The sequence below is a fragment of the Pectinophora gossypiella genome, chromosome Z (genome assembly GCF_024362695.1).
Source record: "Pectinophora gossypiella chromosome Z, ilPecGoss1.1, whole genome shotgun sequence".
NCBI classification, from domain to species: Eukaryota; Metazoa; Arthropoda; class Insecta; order Lepidoptera; family Gelechiidae; genus Pectinophora; species Pectinophora gossypiella.
In genome coordinates this window covers 8,654,591-8,676,286 of record NC_065433.1, presented here as the reverse complement: position 1 = coordinate 8,676,286, position 21,696 = coordinate 8,654,591, and the positions used below count along the sequence as shown (strand labels likewise).

At 37.1% G+C, this 21,696-nt stretch overlaps 1 protein-coding gene across 1 annotated transcript in view; it reads right to left on the bottom strand.

Annotated features, from left to right (window-relative positions):
• The window catches only part of LOC126380531 (protein grindelwald), a 37,187-nt gene extending 17,774 nt beyond the window's left edge, over window positions 1–19,413 (bottom strand). Inside the window, exons 1-2 of the mRNA XM_050030002.1 lie at window positions 19,255–19,413; window positions 7,525–7,733 (exon numbers count right to left, since the gene is read on the bottom strand). Of these exons, the coding sequence (XP_049885959.1) occupies window positions 7,525–7,726 (202 nt within the window). The 5' untranslated portion in view covers window positions 7,727–7,733; window positions 19,255–19,413. The remainder of the gene's footprint in view (window positions 1–7,524; window positions 7,734–19,254) is intronic.
• Between the last annotated feature and the right edge of the window lie 2,283 nt (window positions 19,414–21,696).

Sequence of the window (21,696 nt, the reverse complement as noted above, 5' to 3'; positions counted from 1 at the left end):
GTTTTAATTTTAATACACACTTCCTCTCTTCCCTTCAACGTTGCTGTGCCCTACAGGGTCCATGTTTTAGTTCCTATGCCTATGTAACACCCCATTGTACTACATGGAATGCAATAAATAATTTAATTGAATTGAATTGAAAACATCTATCTTACGCGGTTTCGATTTTTTCATACAAATGTTTTTTTCCCGTTAACTCCCGTTTCCGTGGGAATTTTGCAATATCCTGTTGCAACTAAGGTTTTAGTTAACTAAGGTACCTGCATGCCAAATTTCAAGCGTCTAACTTAAGCGGTTTAGATTTTTCATACAAAAGGATTTTCCCGCTAATTTCCGTTCCCGTGGGAATTCCGGGAATTCCTTTCTTATTGCACCTCTACGGTACCTAAGCTATGTCCCTTCCAAATTTCAAATGCCTACATTTAGCCGTTCAGGCTATGCGTTGATATGTCAGTCACTGAGTCAGTCAGTTTCTCCTTTTATTTAGATTTGATTTTTTCATACAAATGTTTTTCCCGCTAACTACCGTTCCCGTGGGAATTTTGTAATATCCTGTTGCAACTAAGCTTTAAGTTTACTAAAGTACCTGCATGCCAAATTTCAAACGTCTAACTTGAGTGGTTTAGATTTTTCATACAAAAGGATTTTCCCGCTAATTCCCGTTCCCGTGGGAATTTCGGGAATTCCTTTCTTAGTACACCTCTACGGTGTCTAAGGTACCTGCGTGCCAAATTTTAAACATCTTACTTGAATGGTTTAGATTTTTCATACAAAAGGATTTTCCCGTTAATTCCCGTTCCCGTGGGAATTTCGGGAATTCCTTTCTTAGTGCACCTCCACGGTACCTAAGGTACCTGCATGACAAATTTCAAACGTCTAACTTGAATGGTTTAGATTTTTCATACAAAAGGATTTTCCCGCTAATTCCCGTTCTCGTGAGAATTTCGGGAATTCCTTTCTTAGTGCACCTCCACGGTACCTAAGGTATCTGCATGCTAAATTTCAAATGTCTAACTTGAGTGGTTTAGATTTTTCATACAAAAGGTATTTCCCGCTAATTCCCGTTCCCGTGAGAATTTTGGGAATTCCTTTCTTAGTGCACCTCTACGGTACCTATGGTACCTGCATGCCAAATTTCAAACGTCTAACTTGAGTGGTTTAGATTTTTCATACAAAAGGATTTTCCCGCTAATTCCCGTTCCCGTGGGAATTTCGGGAATTCCTTTCTTAGTACACCTCTACGGTATCTAAGGTACCTGCATGACAAATTTCAAATATCTAACTTGAATGGTTTAGATTTTTCATACAAAAATATTTTTCCGCTAATTCCCGTTCCCGTGGGAATTTCGGGAATTCCTTTCTTAGTGCACCTCTACGTTATCTAAGGTACCTGCATGCCAAATTTCAAAAGTCTAACTTGAGTGGTTTAGATTTTTCATACAAAAGGATTTTCCCGCTAATTCCCGTTCCCGTAGGAATTTCGGGAATTCCTTTCTTAGTGCACCTCTACGGTATCTAAGGTACCTGCATGCCAAATTTCAAACGTCTAACTTGAGTGGTTTAGATTTTTCATACAAAAGGATTTCCCTTCACTACTCTGCTCCTATTGATTGTAGCGTGATGAAAAGTATACTATGACCTGTCCAGGAGTGTGAAGAATAATTGTACCAAGTTTCATTAAAATCCGTCCAGTAGTTTTTGTTTCTATAAGGAACATACAGACAGACAGACAGACAGACAGACAAAAATTTTACTGATTGCATTTTTGGTATCAGTATCGATCACTTATCACCCCCTGATAGTTATTTTGAAAAAATATTTAATGTACAGAATTGACCTCTCTACAGATTTATTATAAGTATATAGATTTCGGGAATTCCTTTCTTAGTGCACCTCTACGGTATCTAAGGTACCTGCATGCCAAATTTCAAACGTCTAACTTGAGTGGTTTAGATTTTTCATACAAAAGGATTTCCCTTCACTACTCTGCTCCTATTGATTGTAGCGTGATGAAAAGTATACTATGACCTGTCCAGGAGTGTGAAGAATAATTGTACCAAGTTTCATTAAAATCCGTCCAGTAGTTTTTGTTTCTATAAGGAACATACAGACAGACAGACAGACAGACAAAAATTTTACTGATTGCATTTTTGGCATCAGTATCGATCACTTATCACCCCCTGATAGTTATTTTGAAAAAATATTTAATGTACAGAATTGACCTCTCTACAGATTTATTATAAGTATAGATTTGCCGCAGATAGCATTAACTACTTGGCCGGACAAATGGGGAGCGCTGAAGGCTCTCACCGGGTACAACGTTTAAGACAACAGGCCTGAGGGTGCCCAGTTGGGCGCGAACCTCGGCTCAGGGCGTGGTCTGAGAGGAAAAATATTTGAAATAATAAATCGATAGCGATAAGCGCTGAATGAGGGAAATCGTCTACCAATAGTCGTAACAAGAGCAACTGTGCAACAATGCAACGAGGAAGAGGATTACACCTTGCTCAGTTTACAAACAACCTGTACCTGCGCACACGGTGATAACGCACTCACACAGATATACCTGTGTTGACTGTGTGCGTGTGTACGCGGGCGTGCCTGTGTGTGCGTGTGAGTGTGTACCCAAGTACCTGCTGGAATCAACAGACCATGACGGCTGCGACTATTGTTACCCCCACAAATGATCCTCTCTTTACGCTTATATTACGTTGGAATCGCCAGTTGTAACCGATCACTGGTTTGAACATAGGTAAGTAAACACAAGTTATCAGGACAAAATACTGATGGTTCGAGTAACGAGTATAGAACAAAGCGCATGACTGTATAAACATTAGGCAGAGACCACCATGGGATCGAGGAGTAATTTTCTACATTATCTTTAAATAAATATAAGTAACTTGATGTGATGTGTGTTACTGGCCGTTGCTGGTTGGTTTATGGTAGTTTATTTGAATTTTGTGTTTAGAATTCTCTGAGAAAACACCTTTTGTTTTCCCAAGCAGATTTAGTTATACAAAGAATAGGATAATCTCCTACTAGGAAAATCAGTTACTTTTTACTAAACATCAAAACACGAAATTACTATAAATAAAATCTGTATGAAAAAGCACACTGTGACGTCATAGAAAAACGTGTTAAAAATCGGACGTGTTATTACGTTTTTCTTGATTAAAATTCATAAATAAGTTAAATTGAAAAAAAGGAAATGGTTTTCGTTAGTTTTAGATGTGTCTTTATTTAGTAATCAAAATTTCATAATTTACCGTGAACCTAGTACTCGGCCCAATAGAATATAATTACATTCTCTTTGGATCTAAAAAAAATCGTGATCCGAATGACCAGTGAAGTGCCGTTTCCGGGAATGTTCCCAAAGTGGGAAAGTTCCCGTCGCTAAAACTCTTTAGTCTTATCTGCCTATACGTTAGGTAATAAAGCACTTTTTAAATAAGTTTTGTGCATTTTAATTGCCGGAAACGTATCGAAAGTGGGAACATTCTCGGGAACGACCCATCACGGACTATTTTTCGTCTTCGGAGGTCCGTCAGACCTTCGGAAGAAGTTTGCTCCATTGTACCATTTAGTTCTATCACTGAAACCGTGCGCTGCTATTAAACCTATTGGCCCCGATTCCTGCAGACACCTTATTTTATTTTAAGTTATAATTACCCGTTATTTTCTTATCCGCCGAAAAGGAAAGGGACGGATGATTGTCAACAAGTAATTAAGTTAATTTTAAAACGAATGAATAACACGGGCGAATAAAATAGGCATCACGCTGGTATGCAATCCGTTTGACGTGCGTGCCTACTCAATTTTGTTGGGTTATTGGCCGATGTAAAATTTTTAGACGGTTGTTTTAGAGTTCTGCTTAAAATTGACGTGGGTTCCATAAATTTTATGTATGTCGATTACCCGTCCCTTGCTTTTTCAGCGGATAAGAAAATGATAGATATAAGTTAAAATAAAATTAGGTGGCGTCTGCAGGAATTAGCACCATTAAACAAGTCAAAAAAATCTCATCACACGCGCTACAGTACCTACCAATACCTACCTATGAATACTTGAGCCGAAGAGCAGTTGAGGCAGAATAAAGAACAACCTTTAAATCACGTGTAGATATGTGTTGATTTTTACCCATGTAGTAAGTTACCACCTAGGTACTAAGTTTGTAAGAAGCAGAGCATATAATAAAGAATTCTCGTTCCTTTGTCATCCTAGACGGTTTACAACTTAAGCTCAGAGATGTTTGACCTGAAGTCTGCATTCTTCACACGAGAGTGAGGGAGAAGCTATTTTGGTAGAAAGAGACAAAAAATCCAGTAGGCGGTTTGCGGTCACGAAACTGGTTGCACGAGTTGTCTCTAAATAAAGATAAGGGACTCTATTACTTAAGCTGTTAAGTTAATAATTGAGTAAATTAGTAGCGGCCGCAGTCATTATCGTAAATTATTAGTCATCGGCTGAGGATTTCCATGAGATGAAAATCATAGTAGTTTTACTCGGAATTTTATGGTTGAGTTTCCTATAAAACTTAATAGGTACGTCATTGTTATTTAGAATCAATGCGTGATGGTAACTATTGAATATATGTATAGGTAGGTCCCTAGGTATAGAAAACACATTATTATAAAGGTTAACATAACAAATAGGTACCTACTGCTCTATGGTACCTACTATACACACATAAGAAATATCTGCAAGATGAAAAAACGATGAAAATACGTTGATTTCAATGAAGAGTACAATAGTAGGCGGTGGCCTTATTGCTAGTGGCAATCTCTTTTAGGCAACCTTTTGGTAGAAGAGAAAGTTCAGATTTGATTTCAATTTAAGTTTGATTTTTGATTTGATGATTTAGTTTTAGAGATATAATATTATATGATATAGGTTGCGAGATATTATAATAATTATGATTATTACTGTTATTATAACTATTCTTTTGTTCCTTACTCATCATTATCTATCACAGAATATGTAAAAAACATTACATTATATATTCATTACCTATACACATAGGCACATAATACTTATAATGAAAATAAGACAAAAAAAATACTATACAGGTAAGTAGGTATCGCCGGCGATAAAGAGCAAAGATGGGCTTGGCTACGATTTGTTGATCAAAAGAATGCTCAGACTATAACCTTGAAGACAAACTTGTTTTATTTCAACGGTCTCCAAAAGAGGTTATATACTTAATATACCTACTGAATAGCGTAACATATGGAAATGTTTACTAACATGAAGGGATGATTTTTGTATAATATTAGCGCAATAGCTGTAGGTTTAAATAATCAAATAGTAAAAAATATAGAAGAGCTAAAAAATAATGAACCTAAGCGTAGATACTGCTTCTGAAAGAAAGACGTAGAAAAGATCAGAATAAAAAACAAGTTACTTAGTATGATTAAATTATTTTGTAATTGTTTCCTGTTTTTGTTTAGCGCATAAAGTACTTGATTTGATTAAAACTATTGAAAACTTCACACCGAGAGCTGAGTGAGTAGCGGCAAATTATATTTCTAAGAAATATACTAACTTAAACATAAGAAAGAGAAAATTAGATAGCGAACCGAGGAAATACGAAAAGACACAAGAAATCCAACTTGCTACACAACTTGCGTGCTTGTTGTGCTTTAAGCCCAAGTTTTCCAAAAACTGTGCCGAGAAGATCAGTAGGTAAGTAGAAGAACATTGATAACGATAAATCTAATCTTAACTGCTCACTTAATAGAATTACTCAGGTTCATCTTTTGTCGAAGAGATAAGCTAAACACAGAAAACGAATTTTTGGACCGAAAAGAAAGAAATTACCAACAACGATTACATTGTCTATACTCTTCATACAAAGACCGTACCTACCCTATCTTCCGTTACCGGCGCCGCAATGCCACTTTGTTGCAATAATGTGCTTAATGTATCTTGTTTACAACGCAAATGTGCACAATGTTCTGAAAAAAAGGGTCTTCAATAAATGCAATGCCGGAATGATACAATTATATCCCAAAGATGAATTACTAAACTTGTTACAGTAATCGTTAGAGGCTAAGATAAAATTAATGACGAAAAGCCCTTGAAAAAACGAAAACTAACCCAACTAGAAAACTAACATTTTGATTACTTACATCAAAACCTAGAACAGTTCAGAGCTATTCAATTCTCCAAGCATAATCTTATGCCTACGCTCACAAGGCTTACTAAAGGCAACCATTTTTTTCTTTAAATATGATATAAATATGGAATAGCAATTAATTTTATTAAGCCTTTGTACTTGCCACCGAAAATCCACCACAGAAAACAATATAAAGAGCATTTATCCGCATATTTTGTCAATATTCATTTGCTTCCAATTAAAACCTGTAATAGAAAGACTGTATTACTCCACCTTTCATCTTATTTATTTCAACAGCATCAGCTTCAAAATTCGCTGGACCTAGAACACTGTAAACACTGGATCTGGAGCCAATTTATGGAAACTCCATCGCCAGTACCTTTGTCTGTACAACACAGCCACTTAATCTACTTCAAGAAAAATGCTTTTAAAAACATCTACAGGACGACTCACCACTTTAGATTGTGATAGAACCAACAGTTTTTGTATTTGATTATGAAAATTTCGGTCACCACCGAAGACAGCCAACGGATCAGCAATTATAGATTTTGATTCTATTTGTAAGTTAACTAACCTATAATACGCCTAGTCAAGAAAACATTGTAGAAACAAATTTTATCTTATGTAAGTACAACAGTAATTTTTATTTTTTATCAGTTTTAAATTGATTATGTACACAAAAATTTTGTAGTTTTTATTAAGATACCTATTAGGTCTACTTCTATCGTGTGGGTTGTGAGTTGGATTACCAACCCCATCAAACCTGGTGTCAGGGTTATTATTGAGCCGCCATAGGCCCCTGACATGACTCGTGTAACGACTACGTACTTACATCAGTAAGTAATAACCGGGGCCAACGGCTTTACGTGGCTTCCGACGCACGGATCATCTTAACAGGTAATTTTGTATAAATACTTATCTACTCTTACAGTTTGTTGATGTAAATAATACCTAGCCGTCTTCTTCTTCTATTGTGTGGGTTGTGAGGTGGAGTACCTCATCAATCCTGGTGTCATGGTTACTTTTGAGTCGCCAAAGGCCCCTGACATGGCTCATGTAACGACTACTTACTACCAGTAAGTAGTAGCCGGGACCAACGGCTTAACGTACCTTTCGAAGCACGGATCATCTTACTTTCGGACAATCAGGTGATCAGCCTGTAATTTCCTAACCAAACTAGGGACCACAAAGTATTTTTTGTGATATATCCCCACCGGGAATCGAACGCGGGACCTCCGGATCGTGAGCCCAACACTCAACCACTGGACCACAGAGGTCGTTACCTAGCCGTAAAAACATAAGTGTTTAGAAGGTGTTTAGTGTATTATGTATGTGGAGTAAATAATGTAACTAAGAAAAGTGGAATATAATAATATGTTTGCAGGCATATGTATTTAAATATTAATTACCTAAGCATTCCTTGTCGCACAACCCGGAGTCGTAGTTGTGGTGCGTTTTGTTGCACACACCGCTGCAGGGTGCGCAGCGATTGGTATCGGAGTTGCAATACTCCTCGAGTTGGCAGGTCAATTGGCCGCACCTCACGCCGTTGAAGGCCAGCTCCGCGAATGCAGCGCCCACGACCGCCAGCACGCACGCTATGCGCCACATGGTTAATCTGCAATAATAAAGGTCAGTGTGATTCTCTAAAGTACTGTCATCTGATCCAAGATATGATGAAGAATCCAAGATAAATCAAAAATCTAGGGTGTTATAAAGTATGAGTTCGAAAGAGACCGCATCAGTGTGTCAAAAATTTCGCTATTCTCAAAAGTAATAGAATTGTTGATGATATGTACCTCTTCTTCAATAGACTGGCCTAACGCTCAAAGCTCTACTTTGTAAGGCTGGCTAAAGTTCCCAAAGCACTAACTAGATTTGCAGCTGCACTTGTCAATACGAAGCGATCAACAAAGTTAAACAATTTACTACGTGGTCAGGCGCTGGATACGTTTAGGACCTTCATTATGAACTTCGGGCTTCGGAGAGCTCGTAACTTGACGGACTTCTTCCAACTGGAGATGACTGAGTTGCGGTAACTACAGTCTATCTCTGGTATTTTCTTGGAAGCGACCTTTTTTAAATTGACTCGTCTCTGAGAGTTCCTTCAGTAGGTTGCGGAGCAGGAAGCTCGGTATTTAGTTCATCTTGCGATAGATGTCCCTCTGACTGCCCCAATTAGGATATAGCCGTGACCTTGTGGAGCAGCGGGGTGGAGCGTACTAATTTTGATGGATGAGGGGAAGCCTGTCCCTGCATATATTATAATATGTTATGTGTTGCCTGGAAGAGATTGCTACTTAGCAATAAGGCCGCCTATTGTACTAATTCTATTTCTCTTTTGTTTTGTATTTTGTTTTTTCCTGTTTGTGCAATAAAGTATTTGTTATGTTATGTTAATATAAGTTATATTCCTTAAAATAGTACTTTAACATTTTTACGTAGCTTAAAATCGTCTTAAATAGCACCTTTTCCTTTACGGATAAGGTCGATCAATTCAAACACGCCATATTCGTTTACTCGACTATGACTCATCCAAGTTTAGTTAGGTTAGTGAAGCTAAATAAAAGAATATTTACTTAATAATATACCTGCTGATATTTGTTTTTTTCACACAAAAGAACAACTGGAAACTATTAGATATAATTTATAGAATGATACTTATTATGTTCTGCAATTTTTACATTGGTTATTAACTACCTAAATGTAGGAAGAAGTATAAATTCTTTTATTCGAAAATAGAGTTCAGTGTGTTAAATTAATTGGTAACTTTTCGAACTTTTCCTTTATATTCTAGCACCAGTTTAGACGTCTTATTTACCCGTAAGTTACCTTACGTACTAAGTGTTCTAATCGGTATGTTTGGCACCTCTCTCTGGCCATGGTAGCACGCGAATAATAAAAATGTAAGGTTGTCATACTTTCACGGCATGGTAAACATTATGAGTCACTCTACAACATGGCCGCCGTAGCAGATGGGCCTCTTAACTGCCACCTATAACTTAACTACTTTTTTTAATAATAGATTTGTAGCTTCGAAATTGAGACCGGTTTTGTTGATTATTTTGTTATTTGTTTTGTCATTTACTGGATTTTGTAGAATTTGTTCTAGTAATTGTATATTTAGGTAGTTACCTACAGCACCATACACAAAGACGGTACAGGGATTATTTTGATAGCGGATTTTTCGTAATGTTGCAACGCGGTACGGGTTCGTTACAAACTCCCGTTTCTGTCTCGTTGGTAGGTACGTCCCTCCCCCCTCTGTATGTAGCGACCTGTAATAATTACTAAGTACCTACACTAGGACTACAACGTCACTATTAACTTTTGAATTTCATTCCATTCCGGTCAGAATCAATATTTCATTTCAATAACGTAAATTTTATCCAATGGCTTGTTTTTTTTACTACTGTTCACTCGCTGCTTAACTATATCATACATAACACAAAATATCCACATCAAAGAAACCCGCGTGTGGACAAGCACAGCAAACAGATTAAAACCCTTTGAAACTTTTAAAAAGTGTTACACGATTAAAAATTTCAAAACAATGTAATAAAATGATTCTATTCTCTAAGCCCCACAAATGGCTCTTGAAGAACGCTACGTTTCAAAAGTATTTCGTAAAATAGAAAGGAACTGAAAAATATCACAGTTAAAAGCCTTTTAAAAATGTCCACGTTAAGTAGATCTTTTTGCATTCATACAGTTGGCTTTGGAGATGAAATAAATTTATTGCGAACAAGGGATCTCATTAGTCTGGTCGTTGGAACCAACCTGAGACGTTCCCGCAGATGTAGACTAATATGCTAATGCTGTAAGTTTTTCAAATAGCCACAAGCTGGTACACAAGCCCAGTACAAGAATTTACTTACTTACTATAAAAATATGAATATAAGCATGGTGTGCTTGGAAATATAATATATGACGTCATCATTGGCAGTTCTTCGCGGGAATTAGACGAATCCAAAAACAAATCAATCATTCCATAGACATCTTATTTGACAAACTACGCATCGCAATCGACAAAGGAATTTGCAATCGCACAGTGATAAACACACATCGAAGTATCAAAACATTTACGTTTCCAATCTCCGGTTTATTTTCCGAGGAAAGAAAATGAATACCATAACACCACCGGTCACTCTTAATCTCCAGTTACAAGAAATACTTAGTAGGTATTAAATAATGCCTCATTAGTATAAAAGTGATTACTGCAGTGATTCATTTTAGAAAGTATAATTTAAATGGAAATAATTAATTAGAAAACATTATGTCATACAGGTGCAGAGGATAATGGGGACGGCTATTGATACAAGTTGCATACCACCTACCTGGTTCTAAAGCGAGATAAAAACACACAGCACATATCACACACAATATTATAAACTAGATTCAAGGAGGAAACATAGCCTTAAACATTTGAGTATGTTTTGTCATGATTGCGGTGAGCGAAACCATTGTACTACAATCCAATTGTACAGTTTTCACTACGGTTGCTAGGCAACAGATAGAGGGCACGACACATCCATCTGTTTCGGCATATTGGTAGAGCCAGTCGTACAAGTATGGACAGCAGGGAATGAACCGAGCGGTTGGTTACCGTAAATACTGGCTAAGCGTATGTGTTCAGCACACAAGCCGAGGCCTTAATACCACGGAAAATGGAGACGCACGGACAACGCAAGCTTAATGGATTCATACAGTTGTGATGGCCGACTGTGACATCCAATGGTGTGACATAATATTAAGACAGCCTTTAAAAAGGCTGTAAAACATAAATGTTTGTAATTGAAGTAAATAATGGTGCTAATTCTTGTAAACACCATCTAATTTTATTTAAAGTTATATCTGTCATTTTCTTATCCGCTGAAAAGGAAAGGGACGGGTAATCGACTAGCATAAAATTTATGGAACCCACGTCAATTTTAAGCACAAATCTAATTCAACCGTCTAAAAATTTTACATCGGCTAATAACCCGACATAATTATGTTGACAGCACACGTCAAACGGTTTGCATACCAGCGAGATACCTTTTTGATTCGCCCGGGTTATCCATTCATTTACTCATTCTTCCTAAAATTAAGAACTGTCAATTATCCGTCCCTTTCCTTTTCGGTGGAAAAGGAAATGACAGGTATAACTTAAAGTAAAATTAGGAGGTATCTGCAGGAATCCGGGCCAAATATTAAAAATATTCCAAAGAGAATAAGTGCGTAGCCTTCCTTATTTGGACGGTACATCTCCTTGCCAGTTTAGTTGGGTCTGCCCTCATTAAATATTTTCGAGATGAAAATTTTATACTTGCACCTACACATAGACAGCTGGAGTATCCCAGACGGGTAGTTCACTGTAAAGCCTGCATATTACATTCAACGTGTTTTAATAGCGTCACCATCAGTGATGTGGCGTTCACGGGAATAATCCCAAAGTGGTAAAAAGGCGCAAAAGTTATTTAAGAGCTGCTCTCTTGTCGCTGGAGTAATCGCCATTCCTCTCTTCTCCCCGCCAAAACCTTCACCTCCTGATACGACATGACTTGCACCTTCTCTTTTATTTGTTTCATAAATAATTAAAACACATAATAACGGGTTCTTACCGCGAGAGAGCGGGATGACTATCATCCCGTGATCATGGCACTTGCAACAGTGTCGAAATATCGGGAGTCTCATATTCCCATTTAAACGCGGTAAGAACCCGTTATTATGTGTTTTAATTATGATAATAACCGCGTAAACTTAAAACAATGTTTCATAAATGCTCTCCTAGTTCTACCCATTCCTCTCTTCCCTTCAATTTTTCCTTCTATAATATTTGTGTATGGTGTCAAATGAAAAAGTGCTGGAAAGAGTTGAAGAAAAGAGAACCATATTGAAGACTATAGAGAACCGGAGAGGAAATATGATTGGCCACCTGATACGACACCTAACTTTTAGGCAGCTAAAATCAGAGTACAAGGAAGAACAATTTGAGAAAGAAAAGCAGCCAGTGTCCTTACTGTTAAAGATATGTTAGTAACAGAAACATTCCCACTTTGGGGACATTCACGGGAATGTCACCTACTGGCCACCTTTCCGTTACCTCATTTTTCCAACATTTATAATATTACAGGTACTGCCCAGCGGTGGGACGACGCAGACCAATAATTATTCTAAATAATTGATATATTATTGCAAACAGATTAACAAAGCGATTGAAGAAGTACAGAGGAACGTGATTCGCGCGGCGTGTAGTGATCTAATGCCGGCTTACCTTGAGATCGAGGCTCTAGCGCACGCGCAGCTCTGCCGTTTGCTTTAAACAATACTTATCTATCTACTCATTACACCTTTAATTCCAATTATATAACACCTGTCACGATCATGGAATTTTCTCTTATAATAATAATATGTGATGAAAACTTCATACACCTTTAGCAACGTAATAATGTAGGCACTTAGGTAGCTAGCTAATATAGCTTAGCAACTTCTAACTTTAATCTACTATCGCGGGAAAATCTCGCATGTTATACCTAATTTAATACATAGCTTATTATATTTAAAAAAAATGTGTAATCCTGGGGTTGCTTGTACTTATTTCAAATAGCGAAAAAGTATTTTTTGAGTACTTTATTAATATTACTCCAGCTTATTGTCAGCAATGGAACGACAAGGTGTAGGCAGCGAACGGCACGGCCCCAGTCGCCATAAGTCGACTGCCAAGGAAAGCTTGAAGACGCCTCGAATAACAATCACATAATATTATTGTTTTCCTCTCATTTGTATGCAGGGAATGGCGACGCGAGTGGCTTGAGCCGCCAGTATTTAATGTTTGCGTACACATCGTCATACGCAACACCATACTCACTAAAAACTACTCTATTTTACTACTAATAAGACCCATAGTTTCATGTAACAAATACAGCAGAAGCAACCTACTAGTGCCGCCTACACTATTGTTGCAATAAAAGAGTTTGACTTCGCACAACTAATACATCCAGTATTAATAAAAAAACAATGCACCTATCTTTTTACCTACGCGCTGTCGTAAAACTAGGGAAACTGTAAAAATAAACTGACAAGCCAGCTCGACAGCAAATAGGCTTTCTCACTGCACAAAACGCTACCCTTCGTTTTAACGTCATAAAAGACCAGGACACCAAAGTGCCGGCACGCCGCTGTAAACATTCTTATAATCAAATTGAACGGTGCAATACGAGTATGTCCCGCCGATGGGGCACTCCGGATATGAAAGGCCGGTTAGCCCCGGATATTTCTCTACGTTATCTCAAATACTACGCGCACCTGACAGCCAACATAGAAATCCGGACGTAAACGTTTGTCAGAAACAAATCAAATATTTCAAAGCGAAATCGTGCACAGCAAATGCCAGTAAATCCATTTGCATGTCCCAAACAGGCAATACTCGTCGATGTTCCGCTGCACACTCGAGTGCCGGTGGGAATGCCGGCAGCGCGTGCGTCACAACACGTCATGAATGTTCAGACTTCGCTAATGAATTACCACCAAAGTATCAACTACACAGAAAGGTTATAATAGTACTTTGAATGCAGTAAATTATTAATAAGTATGTCAATTTTGTCTCACTCCTGTGCAAAGGTGGCTACGAATGCGTCGCATTATTTTGCACGACCTTTTGGATGTTCTAACTTTTAACCCATATTTAAATCAAAATAATTGTAACTTATCGGAAAACGGAAAACGGAGGATTGGTGATATATATCCACAATATAAGGATGAAATTCCCGCTATGGATGAATTTTGTGTTAGTCAAATAATCTCTCATGCACGCAAAAAATGTTCATAGGTTTATTAGCATGGTTTTATAAATTCATAGTCACTTTGTCATCAGCTTGCGGCGGTGAATATTGTAACTGGTTTTACTTTGCTTCGCTCTGTAGGTATATAATTATAACGTGCTACAAATTCCTACGAAACTGAAACTTAAAATTAGTAGGTACTGCGCCTAAAGGGGGTAGAGTAAGTCGATTGATAGGCTATTTCCCTAGATATCTCTCTAGTAAACTCTGCAACATCGCAGATTTCTGTATTTTTGATTGCTTGAGGTGAAGATTTGATCGTTTGATGTGAGGTTGCATTCTATGATTGCATCCTGCTTCGTCACTATATTCACATAGCGTATAAAATATTTTATTTATAACCATAGACTTTGATTTTTTCGCGCTTACACGGATAAGACAAACGCAGCGCGGAAAAGAGAGATTACTTGCTCATTATATGAACACTGCTCGAAAGAGAAAGTGGCAGACACAAAGTGCCATTATGACAATTCTAGGTGTATAATTTTAACCTTTTCGCTAATAAATAGCTCAATCGACAGACGGGGTAGGTGGATGTCTAATTATAATGGATAGACCGCTAAATTTTCCTGTAAGTACCCAAAGGTTGCCTGGAAAAAATTGCTGCATGAGCAATAAGGCCGCCTGTTATGTCTTTCTGTATCTGTAGTCCTTATTTCTGTATCTTGTGTCCATTGTCCTCAATTAAGTATTTTGTCTATCTATCTATCTAAAAAAGGGGGCGGAAGGCAAGATGGAAACCAGCACTATCCTATTTTTCCCTAAAAAAGTAGCGTGGAAAATGCTACGCCACCAAGAGCGTGGCTTTTAAATTAGTGATGATAATCTATCTAAATACATACACGACTGACATGATGTAGTGTATGAATTGGGGTGGGAAATTTTCTGACAATGATCAAACATGTTTACATTACTGATTAAAATAACAAAATGTACCTGCCCGCAGGCTTATTTGGTTAACTTCGCTTGTATGTTCGTTCGTTCGTCGCGTCACGTACTTAGCTATAATTCTGAACCCTCCCGCAATAGTGAATCCTCGAACTAACTTGATTTAGCGTCAAATCTAAAATAAGTCACGTGAAACATAAAAAAATATAATATTTTAGCACATTTCATCATTTCCTAATCACGTGCGACAAGATTACCATTACTAGTAGATACCTACTTGTGACAAAAATTAAATAATTTTCATGCTTTTATATTGTACAATACAATATTTCCACAAATAGCTATCTATAGAAATATTGCCCATTTGCGCCATATTCGAAAGTACCGGGCCATTTGGCCCTATTTCCTGTGGGCCGTCTTTTCAATATCGTCTCGTCGGATGGACGTCTGACCTTTTCCCGTTCTAGGCCATCGTTTCGATATCGTCTTCGTCCCGTCGCATCTTGGTTTCCTTTACGGGAATTACCTATTGCTGGTTTGCCTCGAACGGTATTGTATATTTTTGTATAGGTACCTAATTATTACGGGAATCGCATTTACCTATTTGTTCTTAATCTTTTACTTAACGTTTACTAAGAATAGGTAGGTGGGTATATTTTAATCATCTTACGAAAAAAATATTAAAAGCATTATATTGTAATAAACAAGTCCTATAAGTCTCATTCCTACAGATCTATAAATCTTATGAACATTTTTAGGGCGCGGTTAAATTGTAAAACTAAAACTAAATTAAATATTTCCCTTTAGAATTTGAAGTTTGTGTCATCTAAACTAGAATGCTTGCAAACTGTTTTTCGACGACTTTTCGACTGTTTCACCCAAACAGAGAACGAGCGTGAATTAATATGGTACATACCTACTTAACTATATAAATTATCTACATTCAAGCTGTAGGTAGTTTTTCACCGAAGTTTTTCACAAAATACTTAGTAGTGCGTAACATAATTATTAGGTATGAATCATGGTGGTAAGTGTTATCAAATCTAACATTTCCGTTTTGATAACCGCTTTTCTATTCTTATAGTAGGTACTTACAAGATGTTCATTTCAGTAGTGCAACACAATGAATCACTATGATTATCTTAATGATATCACACTTCGTGTGTCATTAGCTACAGGTACGTCTTAAATCCGGGAAAATATATCAGGTATAATTTATACTTGGCTGCCAGTTGTCTTCTGATTACTTGTGGCTCTGTCTACCCCATTAACCCTTTCACGGACAGAGACCATGGGTCATTGATGGTTCATAATAGGTAGTATGAGAGTATGACAACTTAGAATCGAAACGTCTTTAGACGTTCTGTCCTTGAAGGTGTTAAGAATTACAGGCGGCTGTGAGTTTATGTATGTTGTATGGAGTTCATTCGATATTCAAAACGCTTAGTTAAGGTATTAGGCAAATAACATAACATACATAAACAGCCTATCCACGGCCTAAAAATGCTGCGGCGGTGCTGGGTACAAGAGAATATTATAATTTTTTTCCGTATTAGAAATTAACAAACGAGACATGCTGGAGGTGTTCTGAATATTTACAGTGAACGAGTCCTTTATTAAGAACAATATAAAAAAACCTAGGTGATTACGATTCACTGTTGCTAGTTTTCATAACTACTTTTTACCTCGTCTTTGATCAAAGTTTGAAAAAGTAGACAGAATGAAATGTTTATTTAAAAATGTAGTAGTAGATAAGTAGTTCGATGTACATAGTTTTTGTCCTTTTGGTATAGCTGCATCAAAACTGCAAACTGCCCCAACTGCGTTACAACATCATTACATAACTGTATTCTATGGCAGGGATTGAAACAAAAAATATTCAGTTTAAGAAAACTAAATGGCTGTTCTTCTTCATAGTACCTACAAGAGGTCCCACAGGTAGGTACATAAACGTACCATAAAAAACGAGGCGAGTAAGCCTCATTATCATCAAACTCATTGTAACTCATTACCAGTGTCACATTCACTTGACGAGGTAGAGATACAGTCAAATGGCTGTTACTACTTGATATGGTCGTAAAACTTGTTTACAGTGTTACATCGTGTGCCATATTGATGCCACTGGACGTGGATCACGTTCACTCGAGTACCCTGAGACCCGATGCAAAGCGCATCTGTCTTAGTGAACTAGACAAAGCGGCTGGAAACAAAGAGCCCTGTAGTCAGAATTTGAATTTCGAAATCATTGCTCTAACGTTCCCGAAATCCTTCTCTCTCGAAAATCCTTACCCACAAGGGGCTGGGTAACGCCACTTTTTATACTTACTGAGGCATTTACAGATTTGACTGACCTCACGGCGATGGGTAAATAACCCTTCTTAGCTTTTTCTCAACTTAGTAACTTTTGCGACTACTTTGTACTTTATCATCTTTTCTTACTTATTTTTTTAAATAACTATAGGCTTCGTTACCTACTCTTTGTTTGTACTTGATCCCTGCTCCTTTTTATTTATACGTAACTTGTAACCTACATGTAGAAATGTTGATCTTAGTACGATAAAATATAAAAAAAAAAACACTCCGCTAAAGTAACTCGTGGTAACCTATTATTATTACTGGCGGCTCAACGACGTAGATTAAGATTTTACAAAAATGTATATTTTATTTTGTAGATGTTGGAATACGTCACTCATTAAGTGTTTTTAACTAATTATACTTGCATTGTTAATCGCGTTGGCTACGGCCCTCACTGGCTTGTGTAATTCGGTAAAGAGAAATAGCAGTTATCAGTGGGTTACACTTGACTGATTTACTGAAAACAGAAGCCCAGCTCTTCCCGGTAATAGTTCTCACGGAGAACTACCTTATAATTCATGCTCGCATGGATTTAGACAGGTTCCTCATTTGTTAGAAACACAACCCTTTCAAAGGCTTTACAACAGAAGCCAATCGGGCCACGATGCGCTCAGATAAAACTTTATCGAACGGAGGGATTGGGGCCTCAGCATTTAGAGTGGTTGTAGAGTTAAACCTATTCAATATAATACTTACTTTCAAGTTGGTTATTTAAAAAAAGTAATAAGTAAGTAATGATGATAAAGTACAAACTACTTGTCAAAGTTACTAAATTGATCTTCTTCTTCTATCGTGTGGGTTGTGAGGTGAACTACCAACCTCATCAACCCTGGTGTCAGGGTTATTATTGAGCCGCCAAAGGCCCCTGAAACGGCTACTTACTTACATCGTAAGTAGTAACTGGGATCAACGGCTTAACTTGCCTTCCGGAGCACGGATCATCTTACTTTTTGGACATTCAGCTCAACTACAGTCGAAGAAGCTAAGAAGGGGTTATTTACCCATCGCCATGAGTTCAATCAAATTTGTAAAAAAGGCCTTATACCACCAAAACAGAGGAGATGTTGCTAGGTTTGTAAAACTTCAAACTTTCTCAGTGTTGAAATTTGCGTCTCATTCATTTACTCATATTCCCTTCACGCAAGTCCCTTTTTATAGTCTTTTGAAATAGTAAAGCTTTTACAATTTTTTTACTAATAGTATAAAGATTTTAATAGTAAAAAATATAAACGATTTAAGCCGAATTTACGGTCCGGTCACGAGTACTAATATATTATATACACTTTGAAACCATGTCACATTAACTTTTTTGACAAATTAAACCGTCAGTCTCATTAAATGTCAAATATGGTAGTGCGACAGGGTTCTACAGTGGGTACATGACATTACCTATAGGTATATTTCAATAAACAGTGTGAAAGTCTTCGTGTATGGATTTAAGATAAACGTAATAATTTTACCTACCTACTTACTTTCAAACAATAAACACCTAAACGTTCTTAGGTCCATTAATATCACGGATGGGAATATAACGTGGTTGACTGTTTTATTTTAATTTTCCTATATTATTTAACAATTAAAAACTTTTAAGTGTTAGTAGTAAAATGTATTGACGTACCTGTGTACAACAATAGCATTTTAAGTCGTTTTTAAACGCACAGTAACGTCACGAGTGGGCGCAAAAAATGTGTTTTTAAGTTAACATTTTTGTGAGTTAGTCATCGGCTAATAATGTCGCATAAAAACACTTAGATCACAACAGTATTGTATAGATTTATCACGTGATGATAATTAGTTACGTTGTTATTTCAACAGGTGTTCTGACACTAAACTACGTGAAAATCGCTTTTGTTTTTAAATTAAAATGAAAAAGAATTGCAATATTCGTTGTAGTTAAATATGTGTCGCGTACAGATACGTAGTAATTTATATCGCGCTACGATAAGAAAAACGGCTTACTTAATGATTTTTCCTTCAACCCGAGGACACCTCTATACACTGCATAAACCATTTTTGACACAGCCTTTACGTATAGATAACTAAATTTTAAAGAAAATTTTTAGTGTCACTTACCTTATAATGTTGTCATTTTGAGAAACCAAACTGAACACAAGCACTAAAATAACTTTCTAAATTTAAAACTGGAATTTCGAAGCCTTCGAGGCTCACCGGCCAATCGCAGAGGTAGGTGACGGAATGCGACTCTTGCGCAGGTAGACCCGCTGTGGTGACGTCACGCCTGTGTGGGTGATTGTAGCTACACTGTATAAACACGTTTTGTGTATGTGTGCGTGCTGCGCGCGAGGAAATTATTACCTCTAAATGTATAACTTAAGCACGTAATGCACGCTCCTGTCTTAGTTCGGAGAATGTCTCTTTAAATAGAGTCTCTATTGTACACATTTAATAATTAAAGACTCGTTGAGTGGAATTGAACAGACTCACACCAAACCGTATCAAAATTGTTTTCTATAATTAGTACCTACCTACTCTGCCCATTATGGATCGCGGGTGTCAGTTTATGTACAACTGACTAGCCTACTCGTATAAAGAATTCTGAATAATCACTTAGTTGTTTTAAATGAGGTGACTTTGACGGCTTAAAAATAACTCTGAAACCAGAGTTGCCGAGGTTGGTCATCCATTTCAGAAGCCACACGAGAAAAGAAGAGAGAATTCATGTTTGAATCATAAATGATCACGTGGTAATAATTTATGATCCAAACATGAAATCGAAAATAAATTCAAAACTATTCAAATTCAATATCTTTATTCAGTAGTCAGGTAACATAGTTACACTTACCGTCATTTTTTTTACATAACGAACGTCTCATCAGCCTACAAATACTGCAGCTTCTCACAACCTATTTATTCGGGGAAAGGAAACTGCAAGAAAAACCACGACACAGGACACTATACGTTCTTTAAAAAATACATAAAATATTAAAATTAGTTTAGGCCCGTGCTGAATTCGAACATGCGACCTTATAGTGAGAGTCAAACGTAGGTAGGTACTTCCAAATGGGGTAGTACTAGGGAATGCAATCCCGACTCGAGATCGCAAATTCGAGATCTCGAAATTTGCTGGACCTCGTCTAGTTCATAAAAAATGTAAAGTTAGGATGGCTGAAAACGATGAAAACTGCTTGTTTGTGATAGTGAGGTTAATTAAAACAAAATATTTTTTCAAAAGAAAACAAAACCTTTACCGTGTTACTACAAAACACAAACTAAAAATAAACTAGGTTTGAAATAGTATTTCGCGCCACAAAAGAAGTCGGTGGATTTTAATGAAACTAACTTGACAAGTCATAATAATTCTATGCAGGATCTGCGACAGTAGCGCCGCGGCCTTCGGGACTTCTTTCGTATGCGGATTATATTTTAAACATAGTTTATCTTTTAGTCTTTGTTTTGTAGTAACACTATTATTTTTCAATATTACTAACTAACTAAATAATTAAGTTTTCTTTGGAAATCAGCAAAAAGTACAACTCAAAGAGATTCGCCCAATCCCGTCAATCTCGAACGGGATCTCGTCATATTGTGCTTCGGGATTGATCCCGAAAAATTAGACGCGATCTCCCTAGCTAGCACAGCGCGACTCTGCGCGGCGCCGTGTCCGGAAGTAAACCAACAAAGGATCGATATTTTAATCTAATTACCAGGCGTCCGCCAATTTTAATGGAAACATAGGTACCTGGTGCACTGATGGAGACCACATCGGTTTACTTTAAAAAACATAACTTCATATAGGTACTACTTTTCCTCTGAAAGCTTTTAAAGGTTCTAAAAGCAAAGTACTATGTAATTGTTATTACACATAAGTATATTATTATATATGATGGAGAATAACTTAATTTTCGTCCGCTAGGGCTCACTCTCGGTGCAAGAGAATCAAATTACTGAACCCTGCATCGACATCCCGTTTAAAGTATGATATTATACAGGGTGTTAGTGACATCGTAACGAAAACTTTGGGGAATGATTCAGACCACGATTCTGATCTATTCAAGTGGAATTATATCAGGTGGAATTTTACGTCGCAATTTTCATAACTTTTTTGTGTTTGTTTTTAATTATTTTCATTTATATACTTTTGCGATCGAAAATTACACTTGATATTAACTCAGACTAATGACCTGAATCATCCCCCTCAGTATTCGTTGCGATGTCACTTACACCCCGTACAAGTACGTACAGGTAGCCAAGCCATACAAGTATAAGCATACAATTTAGTGACACCGTATCGAATACTAAGGGAAATAATTCAGACCATGATTCTGAGTTGATAACGAGTGGAATTTTCCCTCGGAAAATTCATGAAAACTTTACGGTTTTTTTTAAATATTTTCAGTTCCATACTTTTGCGACGGAAAATTCTGCATGATATAAAATTCTGAATATGGGCCTTTTAGGCGACGTTCCCCAAAAAAATACAGTTGGCGCGGTACAGATTTGCCTTCGTTTAACCTTCTAATTTCTTGGATAACAGAACAGAATCCACACAAAAAG